Raw genomic sequence first — 25,980 nt, forward strand, 5'->3', positions numbered from 1 at the left:
CATCATGAATGTGGCGTGTGTTGTTTGGCTTTCGGGAGATAATTCGTAAATAAAAATTGTTTTTAATTGTTACGGATTAACACAAAACAAACCTCAAATATTAAAGTGTATTGCAAAGTTTTTACGGATGTGAGTGGTCAGCGAATTGTATCCAATACATTTTTTGAATTTCTTGGATATAAGTTGACGAAATGCGTTCGGTTCATGGACACCCGAAAAGGACAAAAAGTAACAAGATTCTTAAGTGTTAGAGAAGTTATGATGTTAGTGCATTTCATTAGTAATACAATTTAACTCATATGTTTACATTTTTAAATGGATGCACACAACAATTCAACCTGATGCTTCTACTGAAAGCTGACAAATACTTTGTCGTAATGCTAGGTTAGTAGACTTGTGGTATAAAATGTCATTCGGCCAAATATCTCTATAAACACAGCTTTTCCATCCCTTTAAACCCATCTTTGGCACTATTGTTATTTTTTATTCGGCACATTTATCAAACTATTATTTATACTGTTTTCTGATATTATGATAAATCTGCAATTAATCCATTATATCTTACCATTATTTTATGGGATTATATTATGGTACTTGTGTCTGCAAAAGACAAAAATAAACCTTTTTCAAAGTGAAATATAATGTGCGTTTACTTGAATAATGTATCACCAATAAAAACTCGCCTTTATTTTTGTCAACAAAATATATAGGTAATGTAATAATGAATTGAAGTACATTTATAAAGATTTTAATGAATCAAATTAAGAACTTACATGTTCATTGGGTAATCAAATAATTATTTTTAATATTATAAGTAGTTATAATTTAATGAAAATATTCCATTTATTACTAACTTATTAAGTATGTGTTTCTATCTAATCTTAGCTTGTTTAATTTTTAGTTAGCAATACAGATGCCATATTTTAAGCTGTCCAATGTAAATTTCCTTCGAATAGTGGGTTTTTTCTAACTAGTTTAGGAAATTCATAAATAAATATGTCTTCATTTATTTTGAATTTTAAATAACACTTGCTATCGCAACAAATTTTCTCTTGGGCGTTGAATAAATTAAATTTGTTATGATAACTTGAGAGTACAATAATAGACATATTATAACTATCAATTTGTGTGTTTTATATTTATTTAGTCAATCAACTGGTTAAAACTTTAAAAGTAACAAAAACATGGTCATAACATGCGTAAATGCTATGCAGATGATACACAGATTTATTTTTATTGCAAACCAGGCGAGAGAAGTGTGCTTGTCAATTTAATTTATGGATGCATCGAGAAAATAAGAAACTGGATGGCTGAAAACAGACTAACATTAAACCCATAAAAAACTGAACAACTATGGGTGGCTTCAGCCAGATGACAGAATTTGATCCAGGATACAGCCCTACGCCATGTAGGGAGTACCGCTTTACCCACCGTTAAACTACTGGGAGTTTTACTCAATTCTGACCTTTCTCTTGATGCTCAAATTAGTATAACGATAAGTTCATTCTTCTACCAGCTGAGACAAGTTAAAAGCATACGCAAAAATTTGCCGGTTGATGCCGCCTGTCAATAAATAAATGCATTTGTAGTGTCTAGAGTCAATTATTGTAATGGTATCTATGCAGGTCTACCAATGAACAAAATGACTCGCCTACAATCTGTATTGAATGCTGCAGCGAGACTTATTTTCGGAATTTCTAAGTTCATCATATCACTCCACTACTTCGGGAACTACACTGGCTACGTTTTCCACAGAGGGTCGAATACAAACTCTGTTGGCTTATGTATAAGTCACTGCACAACTCTGCTCCGGAATATCTAAGGGAACTATGCATTCCATATGAACTAGCTGACAGGCGTCTCACGCTTAGATCAGCTACGTCTACGGCGAGAGGAAAAGTTATTATACCTCTACGCAAACAGCGCACTAAATTTAGTGAACGCGCATTTGCGGTCGCAGGCCCTATGGCATGGAATGTTCTCCCAGCAGAGGTGCGAGGCTGTGAAAGTGAAGTGATGTTTCGGAAAAAACTTAAAACCCGCTTGTTCTCTAAAGCATTTGAATAAATCCGTAGCATGTGACAACAAAATAAATTGTTTTAATTAAATTACAAATTTAAAGGCTTCAATTAAATTAATTTTACTATAGAATCACTATGTAAAGCGCCCTTGAGGTATTATATTATGAAAATGGCTCTATATAAGTTATCCATGATAATAATAATAAAAAAATGCTTTATTTATTCAACTAGTTGTTTATTGTTTACTTATTTATCATAAACATTTTACAGATCCGTTCATCCATGCGCTTTGTAGTTACAAGACGTCGGCTAAATGTATATAAAATTATTTCATACTTCAATTTTGTAAATAGGGTCTAGTATTCCAACTATCCTTGCGCTCCATAGCGTAAACAATAAAAAAAATGCACTCAAAAGTCAATCAGTAAATAATGTAAATTCATACCGTCCTTACGCTCTGTAGTTCCAATCTAGCTACTATTTGTTATTAAATTCTATCATAATTGGAAACGAGGAACTAGAATCCCAACCATCCATGTGCTCTGAAGCTGCGAGACGTGTTCGGATACTTATTGTAAAACGCCCTTGAGGTGATTTTCATAAAAACGGTGCTTTTTAAATTATCCGTAATAATAATAGTAAGCAGTATACAGAAGAAAAAAGCTAATACAGCATAGTTCAGGTACAGACGATATTGGTTCAATGTTTGTCTAGGGTGTGAAAGAAGAAATAAAAGTGCTTCTTCTGGAATTATTGCCTTCGCTGTAGGAACACATCTTCACAGATATTTGAGAAAATTTACTGCACTCTCTTACATACAAGTAGAGGAGAAAATAAGATGTTGGTTCTAAAATTTCCTACGGCAAACACAGCATCTATTCACATATTGTGTGGAATATTGAAGTTGATCATGGGCATCTACATACTTACATAGCTTAAAACTACTACTACCATCACGCAATTTCACTGTAGGGGTAAACAGAAAGGATGGAGCGTCTATCCTAATATATTCTTATATTCTTCCACATTCTTTCATCTTGTCATACATACCCTTCAATTGTATCTGCTTTTTGCATGGCCAGGTTTAAGATTTTGGTTTATCTGATCATGCCACATCTTTCTTGGTTGTCCTCATCTTACATTACCATTCATTTTTGCCATATATTAATCTGTTTTACCATTCATTCTTCATTAATTCATTCGTTCCACATGAACAAACCATGTTTATTTTTTTTTGCACCACAACAGGCCAGGAGGCCCAATTACAGTGGTGAATTACAACACAGAACACCCAGGCTTGAGAAAAATCACATTTAATTTTTGTGTTCTCACCGGGAATCGAACCCGGAACCTTTCGTGTGTGAGTCAAGCGTTTTGACCACTACACCACGGAGGCCGCCTCCTGTTGGTGATCCTTTCATAATCTTATCAATTATGCCTGTATTTGTTTTACAAAAAAAGTTCAAAGTGTTCCAATAGTAATAAAATCCTTATAATCTCCATAGCGAGTTCAATCATTTGATTGGTCCTATTTTATTAACGGATATTCAATAATGTTTTACGATTATTTCCGACTCAGCACTTGTTTTCTAGCGAGTGGGAGCAGGTACACAGATACAGATGTGTCGTTTTATGTTCTTGCTGTATTAATTGCTTTCTTTTAATTCCCCGTAAGACTGTGATCATGATATGTCTGATAAGAGAACTCTACTAAGAAGTGATAAATTTGTTATTGATTAAGAATAATTTGGTACTACTCTGACCATTTTCTTTTATTATTCTTTTCTATCCGTCTCTCGCTGGTAACCTGTATCAAAATTTACAGTTTAGCGTAACACCATTGTAACATCCATAAAAGGTACACTAGTCTCACACCGGAGTATCAAATTTTATAATAAATATTTAATAAATGTTTTTAAATATTTGGAATTATTTTGTCAGGACACCAAATAAACCACCATGCAAAACCCACTATACTTTTTATATTTAATATTGAATTACAATATTTTGAGTTTGTGGACAAAATACTGGATTTCCATTGCCACTTAAACCAGCCAACGACAGGTCATAAGCCCTGTAAATGCCTAGACTTCCATATTCCCTTCTCTAAAATGTTCTCTATCTTTGTTGTAATTTGTTAATCTTAATGTTGAATGTTTTTTATCTAGTCTACTATTTGTTCATCGTCGGTTACTAATGAGAATGCCCTATGCATTATTGGTCAAATGTGTTTTGTTAAAACTACATTTCATCAATTCTAAATCAACCTGATTATAGAAATTATGGTAGAAAATACATTTGTTTTTTAAGACCTCGCACAAAGTCCTAAAAACAATGTTACTTTCTATCATCAATTTAATAATGTAATTCCACAAAGTAAAAGCTAAAACCATAACCATAATAATACTCTTATAATTTAAAACAAAAAATCCCTATCTAAGAACAGGGTGAGCCATGTTAGATGGAGACTAACCTAACCAGAGGACGCTCCATATTCGTGCTCAAATGCTCTAGTCGCCCGTCTGATGGCAAAACAATGCATTTATAGATGCATCTATAGGAAAGATCTGTTTTAAATTCCATAAAACATTTTAAAGAAAATTATCTCAGCAATAAATTTATAAATAAATAAACAGTAAAGCTTAATGATTGTTTGTTATAATAATATTTATGTTGTGTTAATTTTCTAGCGAGCAGCAGTCTATAGAGCGCACAAAGTAAGATGGCCAGCAGGTAGGAGGCGCCGCTCAGTATGAGTCACAACCTGGCGGGCATGGCACCCTACCGCCTCCCCGGGGCGGGGCTCGGCCCCCCGGACTTCAAGCCCCCGCTGGACACCCCCGTCATCCCCGCCCCCGCGCCCAGCAACCCCAAGAAGAGGCGAAAAACCTCGGCGGCCAACAGCCAACTGCCGCCTCAGCCTCCCCCCTCTGTGCAGGATCTCCTCCCGCCACCCCTCACCGGGTACGGAGACACCATCGTGGCCTCCAATCCCTTTGACGACTCCCCTCCCGTCTCGCACAACGGCCCCATGATGGGTATCCACATGGGCGGCATGCCTCACCATCCGCTGCGCCACATGAGCCCGCTACCACACATGAGCCCGATGGGCCAGCAGATGCCGCAGCGAGGGGGGATTAGCCCCATGGGCAACATGAGCCCCATGGGCCACATGGGAGGCATGCCCGGTATGGGAGTCAGCAATCATAGCATGGGCCCTTCTCGCTCCATGGGCAGTCCTATGAGTGGCGGGCCGCTGGGCAGCCCCATGAACATGCCCATGGGCTCCCCTATGGGAGGCGGCCCTATGGGCAGTCCGATGAACAGCATGGGATCCATGCCCGGGGGACACATGAGCAGCAGCCCCATGGGCCCTCCCCTCCACAGTCCACTGGGAGGTGGCTCTATGAATGGGCCCATGGGGTCGGTCCCCACGAGTATGAGTGGCCCGAGAATGAACGGACCCATGGGACCGAATTGTTCGAATGGTTCGTTAGTTTCATCAAATAACTCTATGGTATCAAGTCCCATGTCATCGGGAGCTATGGGACCGGGGCATTGTGGTCCTCTTAGGCATAACAGTCCTATGGGCCCTAATAGTGGACCAATGGGCCCTAATGGACCCATGGGGTCTATGGGACCAGGGCCACCGTATGGAGGAAATTCAATGGGACCCATGAGTCATATGGGTCCAGGGGGGCACATGGGACCTATGGGACCGAATGGACAAATGGGTGGATCTATGGGACCAAATTGTTCCATGGGTCCAAATGGTCCGATGGGTCCAAACGGTCCTATGGGACCAAATGGTCCTATGGGTCACAATGGTCCCATGGGCCATAATGGCCCTATGGGACCTAATGGACCAATGGGTCCTAATGGGCCAATGGGGCCTGGACCTATGGGGCCCAATGGACCTATGGGACCTAATGGCCCGATGGGTCCTAACGGTCCTATGGGTCCAAATGGTCCTATGGTGCCTAGTGGACCAATGGGTCCAAATGGCCCGATGGGACCGAATGGACCTATGGGGCCAAACGGACCTATGGGACCTAACGGACCAATGGGACCTAATGGCTCATTAGGTCCTAATGGCCAAATGGGCCCTAATGGTCCAATGGGTCCTAATGGTCCGATGGGTCCAAATGGTCCAATGGGTTCAAGTGGAGGTATGGGACCTAATGGACCTATGGGACCTAATGGACCTATGGGACCAAATGGTCCTATGGGACCAAACGGTCCTATGGGCCCAAACGGTCCTATGGGCCCAAACGGTCCTATGGGCCCTAACGGTCCTATGGGCCCAAACGGTCCTATGAACATGGGACCTAATGGGCCGATGGGTCCTAATGGGCCTATGGGACCCAACGGCCCCATGGGACCTAACGGGCCTATGGGGCCAAACTCGGGCAACAGCGGCAACTCCATGGGCGGATGTGGTCCACTAGCCAACATGAGCAACATGGCAGCCATGGGTGGCCCCAACATGCAGGGCATGGGGATGGGAATGAACCACCAAATGGGACAGATCGGGCCCATGGGAATGTTTGGCCCTAAACCGATGCCCGTCAGTGCGGGGAAAGTGTACCCTCCCGACCAGCCGATGGTGTTCAACCCCCAGAATCCGAACGCCCCCCCCATCTACCCGTGCGGAGTGTGTCACAAGGAGGTCCACGATAATGACCAGGCCATCCTCTGTGAATCTGGCTGCAATTTCTGGTTTCACAGGTGTGTATATTTGTTTTGTTATACATTTTAGCGCTAAATTTGTTTACTGGCTCGCTCTGCGTAACATTCACCATTCTGCCTATGTTTAAATATCCACATTACCTCAACTCTATCATGTGTGTATCTTCAGTCGAGCAAAGTTTCAATATGCATGTGTAATTCGAGGCTTTTTTACTTACAGAGGATGTACGGGCTTAACGGAACCGGCTTTCCAGCTCCTCACTGCAGAAGTATATGCGGAATGGGTGTGTGACAAGTGCTTATCTTCCAAAAACATACCTCTAGTAAAGTTCAAGCCATAATGCACATTGAGCGGCTTTGTGCCACATAGTTAGTTAGTGCATAAGACAATTTGAACAATGTGTTAGTGTATTCGGAAGACTTTATAATCGGCGATATTGCGGGCATTCAACAAACCTTTTGACTTTAAACCGAACCGTATCCTCGTGGCGATACGACGACTGTCAGACGGAAAGTAGCGACACGATTTTATAGTTAAATTTTTTACAATTATTTTGTTGTCACATTTATCCTTGCCAATATTATAAGTTCTTTGTTTTCCTGTGTACCTTTTTAAAAAGTTTTTTGTTTTGAGATTCTGTATTGTGTGCATTCGAATTTGTTTAGAGAATTGTAATGGACGGTATCGAGGGAGTATGTCTCGTCGCACTGATACTACTTACAATTTAAGTAGCCATTTTAAGCGCACGAATGTTTAAAAGCATTTTCGATTTTAGTTTGTCACGATTGTTGCTTTAACTTGGGAATTTTATTAATTATGTATGTGTAAGATTAATTTTGGTGCAAGTGACAATTGTTGCGCAAAATTGAGTATAGTTTAGAAATAAATCTAAATATAAATGTCTCTTTAAGGACTTCTTCGGCCTGTAAATTGTAAATAATCATCCCAGAAAGTAACGTTACGCTTTATTCTGTATTGTCGGTACTTAGTATTATAGTTTTGTAAAGGGCTTCAAATCTTGCGACATCTGTAAACGAGAATAAATTTGACTTAATACTCACGTAAGTAGAATAGCACTTCCGAGTCTGGCGGAACTTTCCCAGTGGATATTCATAAAATTAGATGAAGCCAATTACAATTGTACATTTATACACTGTGGTCATGTTTCGCTTTAAACTGTTGCCTTTGTCTAATTTTATGAATATGCCTTTAGATGTTAAGGGTTTGTGCGTGTCAATAGGAGATTAGAAACTTCCGAGCTAAATTTATTATTGTGTAAAAAACTATATTATTTTTAGTACAAAAAAGCTATCAAAATTGACTTTTCAAAAATGTATTTGACAAACCGCCTCTTAATGTAAATGGGATACTTAAATTACATTATAAGTATTTTTATGGCGTTTATATTTAACAATAATGTATGACTTGAAATAACTTTGCATAATCCAAGTGACATTTTATGTTTTGCTTTATACTTGTTTGTAATATATTTTGCAATTTGATTTTTTGATTTATTTATTTAATTATACATATCTTTCTGTGCATACCAAAATTGATGCTCTGTGCTAAGAAACACATGTACATAGTAATTATGTATTAATTCATTTTATATTTGAGATATTATGGGATATAAGTATTTTTTTCCAATTTAAATCTGAAACTACTGTAGAAAATTCTAAAATCATCCCGAAGTCGCAAATTTATTTCACTGCTTCCGATAACTTATTTTCTACATAATTATAATGTAACTCAAAGCCATTCAAATAAATTTATTGAACTTTTTTTTACACTATATATAAATATTTTAAATTTTTTAATAACTATTCTTCGATACGGAAGATTTAAATCCAGCAGTGTCATAATTTTATTCTCAATACTGAATGTAATATTTATTACGCTAAGTGTATTTTAAAAAAAATCGCACAAAATGACTGAAACATAAAAGGAATACAATTGCACATAAAATCACAATCTTTTTGGCTTACTTAATCTGATAATGATCTTTGTTCTTTTGGCATAATTTTCCATATAATGGAGCAAATTGAAAATGCAATGTGTAATATTGACAATCTTTAACTTACTGTCTATTTAAACTCTCACTCGGAATATTAAATATCAACATTATCTTAAAATATTTTATGTATGAAAAATGGAATTGATTATTGACATCGAAAATGGCTAATTAAATGTTGTTCTGCTTGTTGGAGCAGTTGGATTAGGATAGTCACAAGATTGCCCAATAATATTAGTAGATTATCAAAAATTGAAATTCAATTAGAGATTCTATCGTAATGCTATGTGTTTTTATTTATTTTTGCAAGTAGAAAATTGACATGGGATTTTTATCAGTACTTAAGAAATATCTTGCGTTTGAATAAAAAGAATAAATAATTCTCATAAATTTATTAGTTGTAAAAAGTGGAATTATTTTGGTATATAAAAAATATCAATATTGATTAAATATAAATATTATGAAAATTGTATAAAAATTTAATGAAATTTGTGGTTTTTGTGAACTTTAAAAATATTATCCATTGGATCTTGATCTTTTACAAATACTTGAAATTAATTTTGCCTTCACCGACAGCATTAATCATCTACACCTGAAACAAATGCAATATAAGTTACATATGTAAATATTTTATCGTTTAATATAAATCCCTAAAATAGAGGTCGATTTATACTCGGTTGGCGATAGGGATTTAACAGGGGAAGGGTAATGAATCTCTTGAAAATTTCCAATAGCGGTTTGCAGAAACTAATAGTAGTCTAGATAATCCCAGTTTGTACAGAAGGCACCCACAACCGACCTCCGATATAAGGCAGCATCCTATTCATGGTCTGTGTTCGTTACTCACTACTTACGCGCCGGCAGTTCGGAACCGGTTATAATATTTGTAAGCGACGTTCAATATTTTTATAAAAATGCAATTGCTTACTGAATGTAAATATTATGTGAGGTTTCCTTGTTATAATGTAACTTTATTTTCCGAAGATTATCGTGACTTGTACAGCTTATTTTATTAATCTAAGCGTCTACTTATATTTGTAGCCAGATTGTTTATTTTAATCGACATCAATCATACTTGAATGTTAAATGAACTTCCAGATTCTTATTGAATGAATTTTTAGAAATATTTGTGTAATAAGTACTGTCGACTTAATTGACTAACAAATATTGATCATTATGGTAAACAAATCTGTGCATAGTTTATTTTTTATTATGTGAATATTACTACTAAATATCAGCAATAATTAATAAAATTGTTATACATTAATGTCCATCTTTTTACTCTGTACTTCCCCATTCTCCCCTCCTTTCTCCTTAAATCCTCGTAAATATATTATGATCCCTTACAATTCATATTATGACCCATCTTGAAGTAGGTATCACTATTCACATCTCAATATATCTTTACTAACCTGCATCGAATTTGGCTCTTCTTGGGTCAATGCTGAAATAATAAAAAATATTCATCAGTATAAATCAGAAGACAAATCCACAGGCTTTCTTGTAATATGTACAGCAGTGGCGACTTTCCCTTATGTCCATTGGGGTCAATGACCCCCCAAAATTTGCAACCAATTTAAATAATTTACTTAAAATACATTATAAAAAAGTATATAATATAATGCAATTGGGTTTTATAATATTTTCAAAAAAATCATTCGTTCAAATATATAATGACCTATTGATATTCATGTTTTTATAGATGTCATCTAGAAAACTATTAAGCCGTCAAATATTCGAATGCGCGGGTCATTTCTGTAACTGTCCCAAAGCTAGCGTCGTATCTTTAGATTTTCTCACAAAAAGAAAGAGCTGAAATGTCCCGTGCGTACATTGTCCCGGTAAAGATAACTATATGAAACAAGGAAGATAAGAATAAGATTGATAATCATAATATAACATTGGCATTGGTCTAGACTGGAAGGGATACGATGATAAATGAATTCCTATGTATTTTACATACCTATGCTTAAAAAGGAGGAATTCTTAATGGAAAGGATTAAAATAAGTTTATAATTTTTTGTCCCATTTTTACAAGATTGAAATGTGTTTTGTGAATTAATATTATTATAATATATTGTTTCTTGCACATATGTTATTCGACGCTAAAGCGAATAAAGACCTCTTTAAGAAACTCTATGAGCCAAGGTAAAGTGCACTCGCTATGATAGGTATTTTGTAAATTTGTGTATCATGTTGAAAAAATCGAAATAGACATAGATATATTCATGTATTTTTACAAAAAAAAATTGTGCGAAAATTATTATGAAATACGCATGTACCTATTTAGTAAAAAAAATGACCCCCCCATTTTAAACTTTTTCAGCCGCCACTGATGTACAGTATTATGTAATAATATATCTGACTGTTTTTGACTTTGTAGTAAATTATGCAATGTAAAAAAAAATTTGTCAAAGAATAATGTGTACCATAAAGACAATGTCAGCCTCTTGGTCTAACAGTCAGTGCGTTTGCCTACCATGCAAGAGATCTCAGGTTTGATTGCCGACATGGTTGACATGAAATATTTTTTTTACACTAAAATATTTTTTTAGTCCCTGGACTGGGACCTAAAGTGTAAGACTGATCATCTTAACTTTATGTAACGCAAAAATAATCGAGATATGCTGCGGTTGGTAGACCAATGCAGTGCCCTATGCACCATTAGGTGCAAATAGGGAAATTATGATGATGACACAGACAATTTATCTAATTAATCAAGTAAAAAAAATAAAACACAGTAAAAGACTGATTTTTTTAAATAGCAGAAAAAAGTATGTAACAAATGCTATTTTTTTAAGGCTGCTTTTTACCAATCGCACAAAATATACTATTTCAAGATGAAGCAAGTAAAAGAAAAATCATCATGTTCTTCAATTTCTTACGTATTTCTTCATACTTTTGCTAAAAAGAGAGAACGTAATTTTTGCAAGATTATTATATTTTATTTTATTTAGTAGATGTGCGTACAACAATTTGGAAAACTACTTAAAATACAACTAAAAATCTGCGCAAACCTACTTCTGAAGATTGTGTGCGGTGTTTTTTAAAATACATTTAAAGTTTTAAAATAAATCACTATGCACCAGAGAGCATGTTTACAGGACCGGATTATTTGGTCACTAACTTATTTATCAATTTAACTTTTACGATTCAAACCATAGATTAAAAATAATTATGTATAATCCACTAAGTTTTGTTGAATATCGATATATTTTAAAACTTGTACATGCAAATATACTTGGAATCACTTAATTACAACAAAATACTAAGTTTTATTTACTGTCAGTACATATGTATGTGTAATCCATTATCATCTGTTGATTTTTCGGATGATGGGCATTATATTGACTAGAACACATTTTTTCCTAAAAAAAAAACTTTTAAATTACTCCCCCATAACAGTACTACCCTCTTACTATAGCTTTACAACTTGATATAGTTTTTATCTGTTGTTTCAAAATTAACTTTAGACTAGGAATGTGTGAATGTGAACAATTCATTACTAGTAAACATACTCAATAATTTATACTTACACATTAACAATAGGATTTAATAGCTGTCTTGTATCAGACATTACATGTTTGATTCTACTTTTTTTAATCCCTCTACTTGGAACATCATAAAAAATACTAGGTAAATTTGGCTTTTTTACATGCAATGGAAGTTCAGAACAATGTAATTCTGAAAAATTATTTTATGCAAGATCAATATATACTACTATGCGAGATAAAAAGTTCATTATTTCAATAAAATCTTACTAAAACACTTATTTATGTTTTAAAAAAAACATTAAAATAACAGCAACAATAAATAAAACAGGAGAGGATGAAAAGCAATAGGACAGATCCGCCGCTTTAAGCATTACAATATAAATCCAATTAGCATGATTTAATTTACACAATGCAACCAATCATTATGTCGTATATATTTTTTTATCATTTACAATAGGTTTATATTTGACATAATCTCATTTCGTTTCTATTATAAATAATCTATTTTTATATTACCTCCCAATATTCTAGGTACCATTTATTCGTCAAATACTCGAAAAATAATGGTGTGTGGCGTACTACATTTTCATAGAGGAGAATCAACAAAATAACCTAAGTTCATAAATAATAACTAATTTTGTTCAAACACGTTTTCACAAACACATTTATTACATAATAAAAGCAGATGAACTTGGAGAAAAATTGTTTTAGTTGAAAATGACATGTACCGTTTCCACAATAATGGTTAATTAAAATAAGTAATTCATAGCATACATACCTTCATTTAAAGTACTTTTTGTTTCAAAATCACGAAGAGAAAATGTTGGAGGCAGCTAAAAATAAAATAAATAAATATACTACTTATATATACATCAATATATAAATCGAGTGGCCAAAGCATTTAACGTAAAATAAATATAAAAACAGCATACGAATAATGTTAACAACGACAAAAAAAAACATTGTTCAGTCCTTAGAACAGTGTGTAGAACTCTTTTAAATTTGTATTTTATAATGTATAAGATATAAAAAAACATATTGCTAGCTGGCAAAAGTGTCATAACACAAAAACCTTTCAACAATGTTTTGAGTATGTCCAAATGCTTGCAGACTGGCTGGATTTTCTCCCTAAGGAGTTCATATTTAAATTTGTTGCAACAGAGAGGGAAAACATTTTTGAGAAGGGAATATGTGAGTCTAGGCATTTACAGGGCTTATGACCTGTAATTGGCTGGTTTAAGTGGCCACTTTATACACAGTGTAACATTCACCATTCTGCCTATGTTTAAACATCCACATTTCCTCAACTCATCCATCTGTTGACAGGTCATAAGCCCTGTAAATGCCTAAACTCCCATATTCCCTTCTCAAAAATGTTTTCTCTCTCTGTTGCAACAAATTTTAAAACAAAAACCTTTGTTTCAAGAAAATTGGGTTTTTATGATTTTTTAATATTTACCGTGTTGATAGTGTAAAAACTGAACTAGTTTCATCATTGAAATTTTATTTACAAATGGCTTGTTTATTTATATATCATATGGCTTAATACAATTTTTTTAAAGTAACTTTCAAGAAACAATAAATTAGAAGTAGGTATGTTTTAACTCTTTTTTGGAGACATTGTGAGTAGTTTAAGAAATGATACACTTTTTATGAGGTGTTCAAACTATATTTTACTAATACAAAATAGGAAATAATAACAAAACCGAATATTAAAAAAAAAAACAGCTCAGTGAAAAAGAGAAGAACTTAGTGCTATATTTCTGCAGCTAAGCGCAACACAATAATGAAACTTTTACAGCTGACCAAATGGAACATTTGCTATTGAATAAAATAACTATGTCAAAACGTAATTATTATGTGTTATGACAATTTTTTTGCCGGTAAGCGATATGCTCTCTGTTTCATCTTGGATTATTTATTTGTAATAACTTGGACTTTGCTCTTAGTTCCCCGTGTCCGAGTGCAATTGAAAATACAGTTCTGTGGCTGAAAAAGAACCAGAACCCTAGACGAGTGTTTTTGACTCAATGGATACTTTTAAGTAAAATCATGAAAAGGAAATCGAGTGGGGATTAGTCTGCCTTGAGGTCTAATGGTAAACGTGTTCGCCTCGCTTAAAGTCCTGGGTCCAATTTTCGACAAGGCTGATGAGAAATATTTATTTAACAAGTGGCTTTTACCACAATATTGCAAAGTCCCTTGACTGAGACTTATAATTTTTCCTTTATATATATTACAAATCACGACGTAAGTTTAAAGCCAAAGTGCAAATTTCTAATTTTTGAGGTTTAAATGCAAAACCACCATATTTGTCACAAGCTTGAAAGTATAAAAGGGAAGTTAGTTTAAATTAAAACAACTAACACATAAACGAAAAGATAAAATAAAAATCTCAAATCTCCCATATCTTTAAACTGCAGTATACTATAGTTTTACACCCAAGGTACGAAATGATCTCTCATACGCCGCGATCCAAGAGCCCTATGCATCATGGAGTGTGGATTATGGAATGACAATAATGAGTTTCTTAATTTTTTTTTATAAGAGAAATTGTTACTATGTATTTAAGTTGGAATAATACACAACTTTAAAAAAAGAAATACTTATAAAGAAAGGTGCTTTAATTTCAGTTGTGATTACCATATTTGTCTGTGAGCTGGTAAACACATTAGAGGATTTTTTTAGGTTTAGTACACTGGACAAATTTGAGTTATTCTGTATATCTGCACCATCGGCCATCACTATCTCATTGTTGCTTTTGTGCTCCGACATCCTGTCATATAATCCATATTTTACTCTATCGTGTGGCCTGAGTGTACCCGCTTGCTTCATCGCTTGATAAATCTAGACATTTGAAAATATTTATATTTTAGATTAAGAAGACACTCTACAGGACTAAAGTCACGTGTTGAGTTGTGACTGATATATTTTATTATGATTAATTATCATACTTAAGATTTTTTATTTTATTTATTGAGACGAAACGTGAAAACGTATTCCTGTTTTCTCTCCCTAGATTATGGCACAAGAGCAGTGATTCTTTTACACACTAGATATTTATCAACAGTTTATTTGTCATCATTTTATTTATCAATCTTTTTGCTTTTTTGATAAATTGTTTTTTATGGGAGCTAAGATCATCAAAAAACCCATAAAAGCGCACAGTTTTATCTGCCGTCTTTGGACATACGGTATACAGATAAATCATTTTGAAAAACAGAAAAGGTACCAACACAGAAAATTTCATTCTGATACTCTTTTTTGAAAAAATAACAAAATCAGATCAGTTTTGGGTGCGGAAACTGGACAATGAAACATCAATTTTAGGTGGACATAATCAGTCCGACGTGCAGTTGTCTTTTTCAGGAGGCATTTGTGAGAGAGTGACAGAAAAACAATGTTCAAATACCTATTCATCAAAATTGTCTGGCTCCACATATCCTCTAAAGGGGTTATTTACAGACATTGTCATTTATACAATTCATAGGGATAAATATTAGCATATAAGAACAGTTCAAAACATTAAAAAATAATAAAAGAAGCATTGACAAAACATAAGATATTGAGTTATGATGGAATAATAATAAAAAAACATTATTAATTATTTTAGATAACTACTTTATTATAAGTAATATGTATAAAGTAAATTACAATCCATTAAAATATTTAATACCCTCTGCTTTATGTGTGCGTGTCACAATAAGTTTTCATATAAATCATTCAAGTGTGAAACGAAATTTGTATGTTTGCTTGGTTCACTGACAGGCACCAAGACATAAATAAAGAGTTATTAAACATTTGAACGCACTATATCTACTATCTTTATTACCACTTAAAAGTTGCTAATAATTCATATATTTTAGTTTATGGTACTGTATTTTATATTTTTTGTTCTCTTGCTTTTATTTTTTTTAAATAATCATTTTGTTATTATTTTTATAGTAGGTATAGCACATATCATTAAATATTATAGTTTATACCTGTTCCAGAAGACCATAACTACGAATAAGGAAATCTCTGCGGGACAGTTGTGTTATCCTCTCTCTCTCCTCAGCCTCCACAATCGGCATTGGTTCAAATGAATTAAGAGAAAATCGTTTCACCTGGACCAAAAATAAATAAAAACTATTTCACTCTAGATATTATTATCTGTGATGATGGGAAAAATAAGTCAGGTTATTTACTGTATTTCTTAGTTTTATGCAAAAGAGGAGACCTGGGTGGGAATGTTCAAAACGACGTAGTCACAATAAATGTTTCTGACTAGGGGTAGCTGCGTGCCAGAAAAAAATTAATGATGGCGGAAAAAGTAGCTGTAGGAGAAGCTAAAATCCTTAATTAGTACTTTTTAAAATAATTAAAAAAACTGTGGATGCCTGTAGTTAATGGTACATGTCATGTGAAAGGCTATGGTATTCTGAAAATGCAATTTATTCTCTTGGAAATGGGAATATTAATCAATGATTCTGGTTTTAACTGCACGTATTTTACAGTCGGTGGGATTATGATTTTCTGATCCTGATATCTGATTCTGATCGGGGGATTTCGCCGATAGGCGGAGGTATTTTAAATACACAAAAGCAAATGTAAACACAAATGACTTTAATGTGTCCAATCACCATTCTTGCAAAGTTCAAGAAAAATGGCGATGGCAACTACTTTTAATTTCTTCTCAGAATTTCCCCTTAGCTTTGCAAAGCGCTATATAAAACAAAAATAATATTTATGTATGTAAAACTGTTGGTCTCCCAAATAAAATAAAATAATACGTAGCAACATTGGGAGGATCATTATTGCACCGCATCTACAGGCAATATTACCAAAATATTTTCTCCACACTGGCAGACGCAGCTAACTTCTGTCGTCATCACCAAACTACTTTCGAGATGACCCAAATCTTTACCGGACACGGAGCTCTGTTACCTACATTGGTTTAAAATAAGGAAAGTCGACTTTAGTCCATGCCGTAATATCTCCTCACAAAGTGTCGAACATCTGTTATTTGACTATCCGTTTTGCAGCTGACAATGCCATCATCTTGAAGCAGAAGCATGAAAGATGAAATATCCCTAACAGATGTTCACATTGGCATTACATTATATACGAGGCGAGTTTTTTAAGCAATTACTGTTTTGATATTCCGCCGCAACAGTGCTGCGATCGGTGTCCCGCGCAGGCGCACTGTGTACCTGCATCTGTTGACAAGCCACAGAAGCCATCGCGGCATTCGTCAATCATGTTACATTTGCTTTTGCATATTTAAAATGCCTCCGCCAATAGAACATCCTGCGGACTGTGAAATACGCACAGTTATATGTTTTCTTAGTGCTTGAGGCGAGAAAGCAGTTGACATTCACCGCTAAATTTGTGAAGTGTATGGACAAAACATTATGAGTGATGGAATGATACGCAAATGGGTCAGAGCTTTCAAAGATGGCAGAACGAATATTCATGACGAGGAACGGAGTGGGCGACCCTCAGTAATCACTGTAGATTTGGTGCAGAAAGTCGATAAAAAAGTGAAATAGAACAGACACTTGACGATTTTTTTGTTAGCAGAGTAGTTCCCTCAAGTTTCAAGAAGTGTTCTCTATGAAATTGTTACCGAATGCTTAAACTCTCGAAAACGTAATGCGTACCAAAAATGATGACGGAGGCGCACAAAACCAAACGTTTAGGCAGCGCCTTGAACGTTATAATGCTGAAGGTGACCATTATTTAAGCCAAATTGTCACAGGCGATGAAACATGGGTGGCCTATGTTACACCAGACACAAAACAACAATCCGTGGAATGGTGGCATTCAACAACGCTCAAGAAAGTAAAATTTAACCAGATCTGCCTTGGAAATCATGTGTACATGTTTTGGGACAGGAAGGGGGTGTTGCTTGTTGATTTTTTGCCTCGTGGTGACACAATAAATTCCCAAACATATTGTGAGACCTTAAAAAAACTGCGCCTTGTAATTCAAAACAAAAGGCGCAGCATGCTGAGTAAAGGGATCGTTTTCTGTATGACAACGCCCGTCCACATGTGGCCAATCGAACTCAAGATCTCATTCCATCGTTTGGCTGGGAACAATTTGATCATCCACCGTACAGCCCAGTGACTACCACGTTTTCTACATCTGAAGAAGCATCTTGGAGGTCAACGCCACGATGATGATGATAGCCTAAAAATGGCCATGTTGCAGTGGCTATCAAATCAGGCGGCAAACTTCTATCACGACGAAATGGTGTCTTAATATTGATGATAATTATCTGGAAAAGTAAATAAAACTGTGGACTTTCATATAAAAATGAAAAAGATTACTTGATTTTTTAAATATCAAAACGGTACTTACTTAAAAAACACGCCTCGTACATAGCTATGAAATATAATGTTTTCAGTATAATAAAAGTACAGAGTGGATTTGCAGTTATGACGCATGTTTGATTTTGTCTTTAACTTACACAATTAGATTTTATTGGTTTAAGTTTTTCTTTTTTTTCATGGGCATGGATGTTCTCCTTAGTGTCTTTATTTGTTTGTCCCTGAGTTTCTGCATCAACCTGTTCCTTAAAGTTTCTCAATGGCAGTTTCTTGAGTGCCTCAGCCTTCAGTCTTGCTTGCTAAAAATATAAATGAATTAAACTGTAAGAGAACTGAAGAATGGAATAGTTATTAAAAGAGCAATATTTTATGCCGTAAACATGAATACCTCTATTTCTTCACGCTGCTGTCGGGCACAATCTCCTCTCAGTCTGGAACTGGTTGTGCTTGTATAAAGAGAACTGGATGGCTGATGGAAGAACTCTGAATAATCATCGCCAGAAGGATATACACGTCTAAAAAAATAATAAACAAAGATGGCATACTATTATTATTATTATGGATGACTTTTATAATGCCAGTTTTGTAATATGCATAATACCATGAATATTTATTTAAATTTGACTTAAAATTTAGTGCGCTGGTTGCGCAGAGGTATAATTACTTTTTCTATAGCCATAGATATAGCTGATCTAGGCATAAAACGTCTGTCAGTTAGTTCAACTAGAATGCACAGTTCTTTTAGATATTTCGGAACAGAGTTGTGTAGTGACTTATACATAAGCCAACAAAGTTTGTATTCCACCCTCTGTGGAAAAGGTAGCCAGTGTAATTCCCGAAGTAGTGTGATATGATAAAATGATATCGACTGAACTTAGAGATTCCAAAAATAAGTCTAGCTGTGGCCACTATATACACTAATGTAATACATTACAGTAATGCCTTTTTTAAAAAGCCATGTTGGAATCGGATCTAATGTGCATTGTTTGTAGGGTAATGCTGCAACAATCTAATATTATACTATGTGTGTAAGTTATTGGACATAGTTTACACGGCAAGTTTGAATAAAGGGCTAGAGATGAATATTTCCAAGACTAAATGTATGGTTATTCGGAAAAAGCCACAAACTTTCCCAATGACTTTAAAACTTGGAGCGCAGTTTATTGAGCAAGTTCATCAATATAGATATTTAGGATGCTGGCTGAATGATAAATGGGATCACTCGCAAGAGATCAAAGTCAGAATAGAGGTGGCGCGAGACTGCTTTTTCAGGATGCGTGACCTTCTTTGCAGTAGAGACTTTAATTTAGACCTCCGAATGCGCATTACTCAATGTTACGTCTTCTCGGTACTTTTTTACAGCGTCAAAATGTGGACACTCACCCAAAACACTTCAAAAAAGATCGAAGCCTTTGAAATGTGGTGCTACAGGAGGATATTAAAAATCTCCTGGGTGGATAGAGTCCGAAGCGATGATGTTCTCCGACGGATGGAAAAAGATAAAGAGGTACTGAAGACCATAAAGAAAAGAAAACTTGAGTAATTTGGGCATGTGATGAGAGGCGAAAAATATAAAATTTTACAAGTCATTCTACAGGGAAGGATTGAAGGGAGACGCAGTGCAGGTAGAAGGCGCATCTCTTGGCTTAAGAACTTGCGCGACTGGTTCCATTGCAGCACTCAGTCCTTGTTCAGGGCAGCTGCCAATAAAGTACGAATCGCAATGAAGATTTCCAACCTCCATCGGGGAGAGGAACCATAAGAAGAAGAAGATGTAAGTCTAACAATTTAATACCATTGATTTTGGTTATTATTTTTATTATTAATATACTGTCAACTTAAAGGTTGTGTTTGATGCACTTAGTTTTTGAAAAAATTATGATGATATTATCATACATATTATGTAACTGATTTGTAAACAAATTTATCCTCCATTATATTAATCACTTTCACAGGAAGACTGTTTCAAAATTTTACGACTAGGTTAGTAAAGAATTGCTTTCTTGTTTTGAAAATGAAAACAGCATAAAAAAGGGACAAGAAATATACCCAAATTGCAGCAGAAAATATTTCATATCGTACCTTAAGTAACAAAACCGCTTAAGTCATTTTTGTTATATTTACAGGACGGCGATTAAGACTGTAAATTTTTTTAAATTGAAGGGGAATTAGGCGTAAAAAATGTAATAGGCGACAGTTTATGGATAAAACGTTTCATTTCAATACATTTTAAGGCGTAATTTAATTGAGCTTTTTAATAAAATAAGCCGTTTTTTAAAAAATAACAAAAATGACTTACACGGTGTTGTTACTTAAGGGATGATGTCTTTAACAATTTAAAAGTAATTAATTTTGAGAGTGCTAGTAACAATAATACTTAATTTTTTCTTTTTTTTTCTTTTTTACTATGTAAAGTTTCACTTTTTATTTTGCATAGCAGTATGCTTTTTATTGTTTCTACAGGTATACAAAAAAGCGTTGTTTATTTTTTAAATTATTACTTACTATGTTTGTACTTACCTGTTTATTTTTTGTAAATGCCCCTTGGGCGTATTGTAAAATTAAATAAATAAATAAATAAATATTTACACATACATAAATATTTTTCAAGTGTTGAGACCAAAATGGATAGTCATATTTCACAGACCTGAAATTTCCAAGGTGTGCTTCTTCCCACTGTATTTGTGCAAGCCAGGGAGATTTCTCTTCTTCTTTCTGTATTTCTTTTTCAACACTATTCAACCTTTCGAGCATTACTCTGTTAGAAAATTGTTAAAGATTAATTACATATGTTTATGATTAAGAATTTGAAGATACTTTATTTATTATATTTATAAAATAATTTTTCATTTACTTCCCAATAATTGATAAGCTTTTAACAAATTACAACAGGGATGGAGAATACCTTAAATAAGGGAATATGGAAGTCAAGGCATTTACAGGGCTTATGACCTGTCATTGGCTGGTTTAAGTGGCCACTTTACACACTGTGTAACATTCACCATTTTGCCTATGTTTGAACACTCATATTTGTGAAATCCAGTCTTTTGTCTATGAATATTTGGACAAACTCAAATATTGTGATAAGCTTTTAATTACATTATTATTATAATGAAGAAAATGACCAAAATAAAAAACAACCTCTTAATTTTTCCATATTTTTCTAAGGAATAACATCAGTAACAAAAAATAGTATGTATTAAAAAAAAATGCTTGGTGAATATTTTGACACAGGCCTGCCTACTAAAGATACAGGGCACTGTAATAATTTATTATCAATTAAAATGATTTTAAAAAATTATAAAATTCTTTTATTTGTCGATTCTTATTATGATAAGCTATTTCTTAATGTCATATTATCCATGTGTCAATAATTGTGACGCTAAAAAACAAACGTGGCCATCTCCGCCGTTAGCCAAACCGAGTAAATATACTTTTTTTCTTTGAGCGATTAATATAACCACGGAGTTCCCGTAGTGCTATTCTATAAATGTGCTTTTATTAAAAAATACGATTTCGATAGTGAGTTATAGTCACAATTCGTTAAAAAAGTCGGAAATTGCATTTAAATTTTGGAGATGTCCATGTTTGTTTTGCACTGTCTGGATTTGGCCAGTTTTGAAATAAATCGCATTGGAGATGGACTGTTTTGTTTTGCACTCTATCTTTCGTGTCTCTCCAAAAATCAACAGGGATGTGCTAAGATAAAAAAGACACATTATAAAAAAAACATGTATATTAAAATGAATAAAAACAAAATTAAGTCTTTAGCAATACTTATAAGAACAACACTCTAGACAACGCAACGTTAAAAAAAATATAGGAATATACTCATATAAAAGAACAATAATTTAAATCTGATACATAATAAATTGTATTTTTAAAATGCAATTCAGTACATCATCAACATTATCATTTTCCCATGTACACCCTGTGGTGCATAGAGAACTTAATTATATGGCAAATATAAAACATACATTAAGGCAAAATGATAAGTTTAACGCTTCAGCTCTAGTCCAAGGACTATGAAATATAACAAAATAAACCCATTTATTTGATATATTTATCTTAATGTTGCCGGGAATTAAACCCAGTACCTTCATTGCTTTTTGGGGTTTTATAGTACACAACTATATTATTTATTTTGCTAAGATACTAGGCTTTGCAATTAACCATATTTTTTGGTCTTCTTCTTTCGGTAGTTGATGTTTTGATAAATTGTAGCAGGAAATTGTTTTTATTTAAATTTATTTCAACAGAGAGGGAAAAAAAATTTGAGAAGGGAATATGGAAGTCTAGGCATTTACAGGGCTTATGACCTGTCATTGGCTGGTTTAAGTGGCCACTTTACTTATTTATCTAAACAAAAGTAAATTAAATGATAACAAAAAATAATGTAGATATTAGGGACAGCCCTAGCAAGTTTAAGACGTTGAAAGTTTAAGAAGTTGAATTTCGAAATCACCTTACAGTTTTTCAGTCGTATTTGTACGTTTAATGCTGTAATTAGATATGGTAATCTTTCGTGCTTTATCTGCAGTCACTTTTTCTATATTAGTCGTATTGTTTTCCATACACCATACACTTAAAAACTCAAAGAGCACACACCGCAAGAACGACAATCTTTTGGGCAATGGAACCCATCTTGATAAAATGCTACGATCTGATTGGTTCAAACGGATATGGACACGTTTGATTTAAAACACTCAATGGACATGGCCACGTTTGAAAAATAATACGATTTTCAAATTGTTTTTTTAGAAAAAATAAAAGAGACTGGGTTGTTTAAACTTAATATTATTATGTAAAACATCGTAAGCATTAATATTAACCAAAAATCTCAAATATCACGGTGGGTGGAGATGGCCACGTTTGTTTTTTAGCGTCACAATTATCCATGGTGGTTTTGTTTTGTGTAAAATTTATTTTGGGTAAATAAATACAAATTAGATATTAATGTGGAGTGAAAATAATATTATATTCACATCTATTGGAGTTCACCCAGTGAGACATTCATAAAAAAAGCAAATGAATAATGTTATTAATTCAGATAACTGGGAAATGTTTTGGCTTTTACCATATAATTATGTATTTTGAATGATTTAGCAAGATGTTATTATGTATTTACTTGTGTGGCTTCTGAAGTAACCTATCCTTGATCCTTCGGCGATCTTCTTCCAATACTTTTCTCCTGTCACATTGTGAGATGTTCAGTAGTTGAAATGTATCAGACAAAAGACTATCCTTGACTTCTTTGTCCAGAGCGGTTTCCGTGTGGAAGCTGGGCGAATGATTGACCTGTTCATTTTATAATAAAATATTTGTGTACCCAAAATATGTTAAGAATTTTATGATTATCAAATAAACCTATCTTCATAAAGAACATACCTCTAAAATAAAGGGCTGCAAATTTTGATCCAAAAGTATGTCAAAACCCAAAATTTCAAAACAAGCTTGGACCTAAAACATTAGACCAAATATTTTTCTATTTAATTTACACAAAGAAGGATGTAGCCAATATTTTGGCAGCAAGCTGACTTACATAATTTGTATTCCGTAGAAAGCAAAATAACAAATTAAACACATCTAAAGAAGGTACAGAACTTGATAGATTATTCGAAACTATATATTTAAACGTAAATATTTTAAAGTTAGTAAAAATACTGTTACAGCATTTTCCCCCCCCCCCCCGAGTCTTTATTAAGTCTCAAATTAACTAAAGTAATAATGCTCCCTGAAACCAAAATGCTAATAAAGAACTAGTTTGGAAGACCTGATTAAGATAAGTCTTTTATCCCATTTGGTGGAAGACATTTGATCGGCATGACTTTAAATAGCATTATAAATAAAAACACATGATTAGTTTCATCTTATTAAAAATAAAAGTATTTTGGTTTTTGTGGAGTATAATCGGAGAACTTACAGTGTCGTGTGAAGGGAAACAAGCTTTATAACTATGTCTCAGAATAGGCCATGCAGATATGACTGTTTTCACAATAGCTTGGTCAATGGATTGCCACATAGCTTCCGTATCAACTCCCTGCGAATTTAGCAGCACATTCAGAGTAGATATTTTACTGAAAAATAAAGATATAAACAATAACATAATATATAATCTTACAAACAAAAATTTCAATGCTATTATTGAGTATAAATACGCGATATTTTCTAAGACAAAGGCATAGGAAGTATTATTTATAATCAATATTCCAATTCCTATTTCTGTGAAGCTGTGGAGTAACTGTTTTTTATCTTTAGCACACGGATATGCAAAACACAATAAGTAATAAATGAATAAATATTATAGTTCAAACCGTTTGCTTCCTGATTCATTATCATTAACAAATGTCCGGCTATGTCTGTTTACAGCATAGTTAGTGAGGTGCATGAATACATTAGTGGTATTTTGACTGTTAGGGTCTGCATACTGACTTGTAGCAAATCTAGAAAAAAACAAAAAACAAAACCATATATTGCACCTCCTCGTCAAGAGTGTCACAAGCCCAGCACATAACTACTAATTACTTTTCAACCTGCAAATTACGCCCCTTCAAATTCAGACTAAACTAAGGTTCATTGGTACTCATATAAAAACAAAGTATTGATGTTAGGTTTGTTCTTATGATTTGAAGATAAAAATAACATAAATGTTATCAAAGCAATACCTTTAATATTTGTTTTTGAAAAGAAATACAAGAATTTTAAATCATACTAATTTTGTGCTATTTTGATTAAATTATGCCTTCAACAATGTTTTTTTTTTGTTAATTTGAACACATAATAATTATTTATTACTATCGGGCAAGTCAGCTATCACCGAATGTTACATGCTAGAAAATTCAACAGAGAGAGAAAACATTTCTTAGAAGGAAATATGGAAGTCTAGGCATTTACAGGGCTTATGACCTGTCTACAAACATCTGGACATACTCAAAACATTGTTAACTAAACTAACTGGTATAAGAAGAAGTATACAAATTTAAAGGTATTTTCAAACATTACCTAGTAGGTGAAAATTCAGCTAGATGAATCTCACCTACATCCATAAAGGTTTCAGATCTTTTTTTTTCAATCCAAATTTTCATATAAATTTAATACATATATTTATATCAACGAACCCATTTTACTTCACAAAAATGAGAAACAGATGGAAGAGTTGAGGAAATGTGGATATTTAAACATAGACAGAATGGTGAATGTAATGTGGCCACTTAAACCAGTCAACATACCCGTCAGAAAAGTTGTTCCAATACATGAAGGTGCTGGATATGAGACACCTGTACCTGAAAGAAGCACTTACACACTTCTGGTAAAACAATAAGGAGAGATCTCAGCAAAATGTTCGTACGAGGTTTTCGCAGAGTACGAATTATGTCATACCAAAATACCGTATGACTTTTGCCTAGAGACATCTCTCCTTTATCGCATCGAGGGTGTTTAATATTTTGGA

The 25,980-nt window shown here is 34.0% G+C and overlaps 2 protein-coding genes across 9 annotated transcripts in view; one reads left to right on the forward strand and one right to left on the reverse strand.

The window, feature by feature from the left end:
• On the forward strand, positions 1 to 9,989 carry pygo (pygopus family PHD finger). Of its 2 annotated transcripts, none has more exons than XM_088225950.1 (3): positions 1 to 384; positions 4,712 to 6,749; positions 6,931 to 9,989. In XM_088225950.1, the coding sequence occupies exons 2-3, from the start codon at positions 4,774 to 4,776 to the stop codon at positions 7,049 to 7,051; spliced, it is 2,097 nt and encodes a 698-aa protein (XP_088082076.1). In that variant the 5' UTR covers positions 1 to 384; positions 4,712 to 4,773; the 3' UTR covers positions 7,052 to 9,989. The 2 variants fall into 2 exon arrangements, with proteins under 2 accessions (XP_088082076.1, XP_088082077.1); XM_088225951.1 differs by having other exon boundaries at positions 1 to 263.
• Positions 9,201 to 25,980, reverse strand: part of LOC148281894 (tubulin polyglutamylase ttll6-like) — a 26,242-nt gene continuing 9,462 nt past the window's right edge. For 3 of the 7 annotated variants that reach the window (XM_088225947.1, XM_088225944.1, XM_088225949.1), the window contains 13 exons: positions 24,845 to 24,973; positions 24,454 to 24,607; positions 23,919 to 23,990; positions 23,659 to 23,828; positions 21,178 to 21,288; positions 18,919 to 19,045; positions 18,671 to 18,829; positions 16,200 to 16,322; positions 14,860 to 15,063; positions 12,995 to 13,049; positions 12,259 to 12,406; positions 10,135 to 10,166; positions 9,201 to 9,314 (listed from right to left, as the gene is read on the reverse strand). In XM_088225947.1, coding sequence (XP_088082073.1) covers positions 9,301 to 9,314; positions 10,135 to 10,166; positions 12,259 to 12,406; positions 12,995 to 13,049; positions 14,860 to 15,063; positions 16,200 to 16,322; positions 18,671 to 18,829; positions 18,919 to 19,045; positions 21,178 to 21,288; positions 23,659 to 23,828; positions 23,919 to 23,990; positions 24,454 to 24,607; positions 24,845 to 24,973 — 1,498 coding nt within the window. In that variant the 3' untranslated portion in view covers positions 9,201 to 9,300. Of the gene's footprint in view, positions 9,315 to 10,134; positions 10,167 to 12,258; positions 12,407 to 12,994; positions 13,050 to 14,859; positions 15,064 to 16,199; positions 18,479 to 18,561; positions 18,830 to 18,918; positions 19,046 to 21,177; positions 21,289 to 23,658; positions 23,829 to 23,918; positions 23,991 to 24,453; positions 24,608 to 24,844; positions 24,974 to 25,980 lie in introns of those variants that run through there. The other 4 variants (XM_088225948.1, XM_088225945.1, XM_088225946.1 and 1 more) reach the window with 3 other exon arrangements.

The sequence above is a fragment of the Micrasema longulum genome, unplaced genomic scaffold (genome assembly GCF_059751315.1).
Source record: "Micrasema longulum isolate JH-2025_06_02 unplaced genomic scaffold, ASM5975131v1 h1tg000402l, whole genome shotgun sequence".
Lineage (NCBI taxonomy): Eukaryota > Metazoa > Arthropoda > Insecta > Trichoptera > Brachycentridae > Micrasema > Micrasema longulum.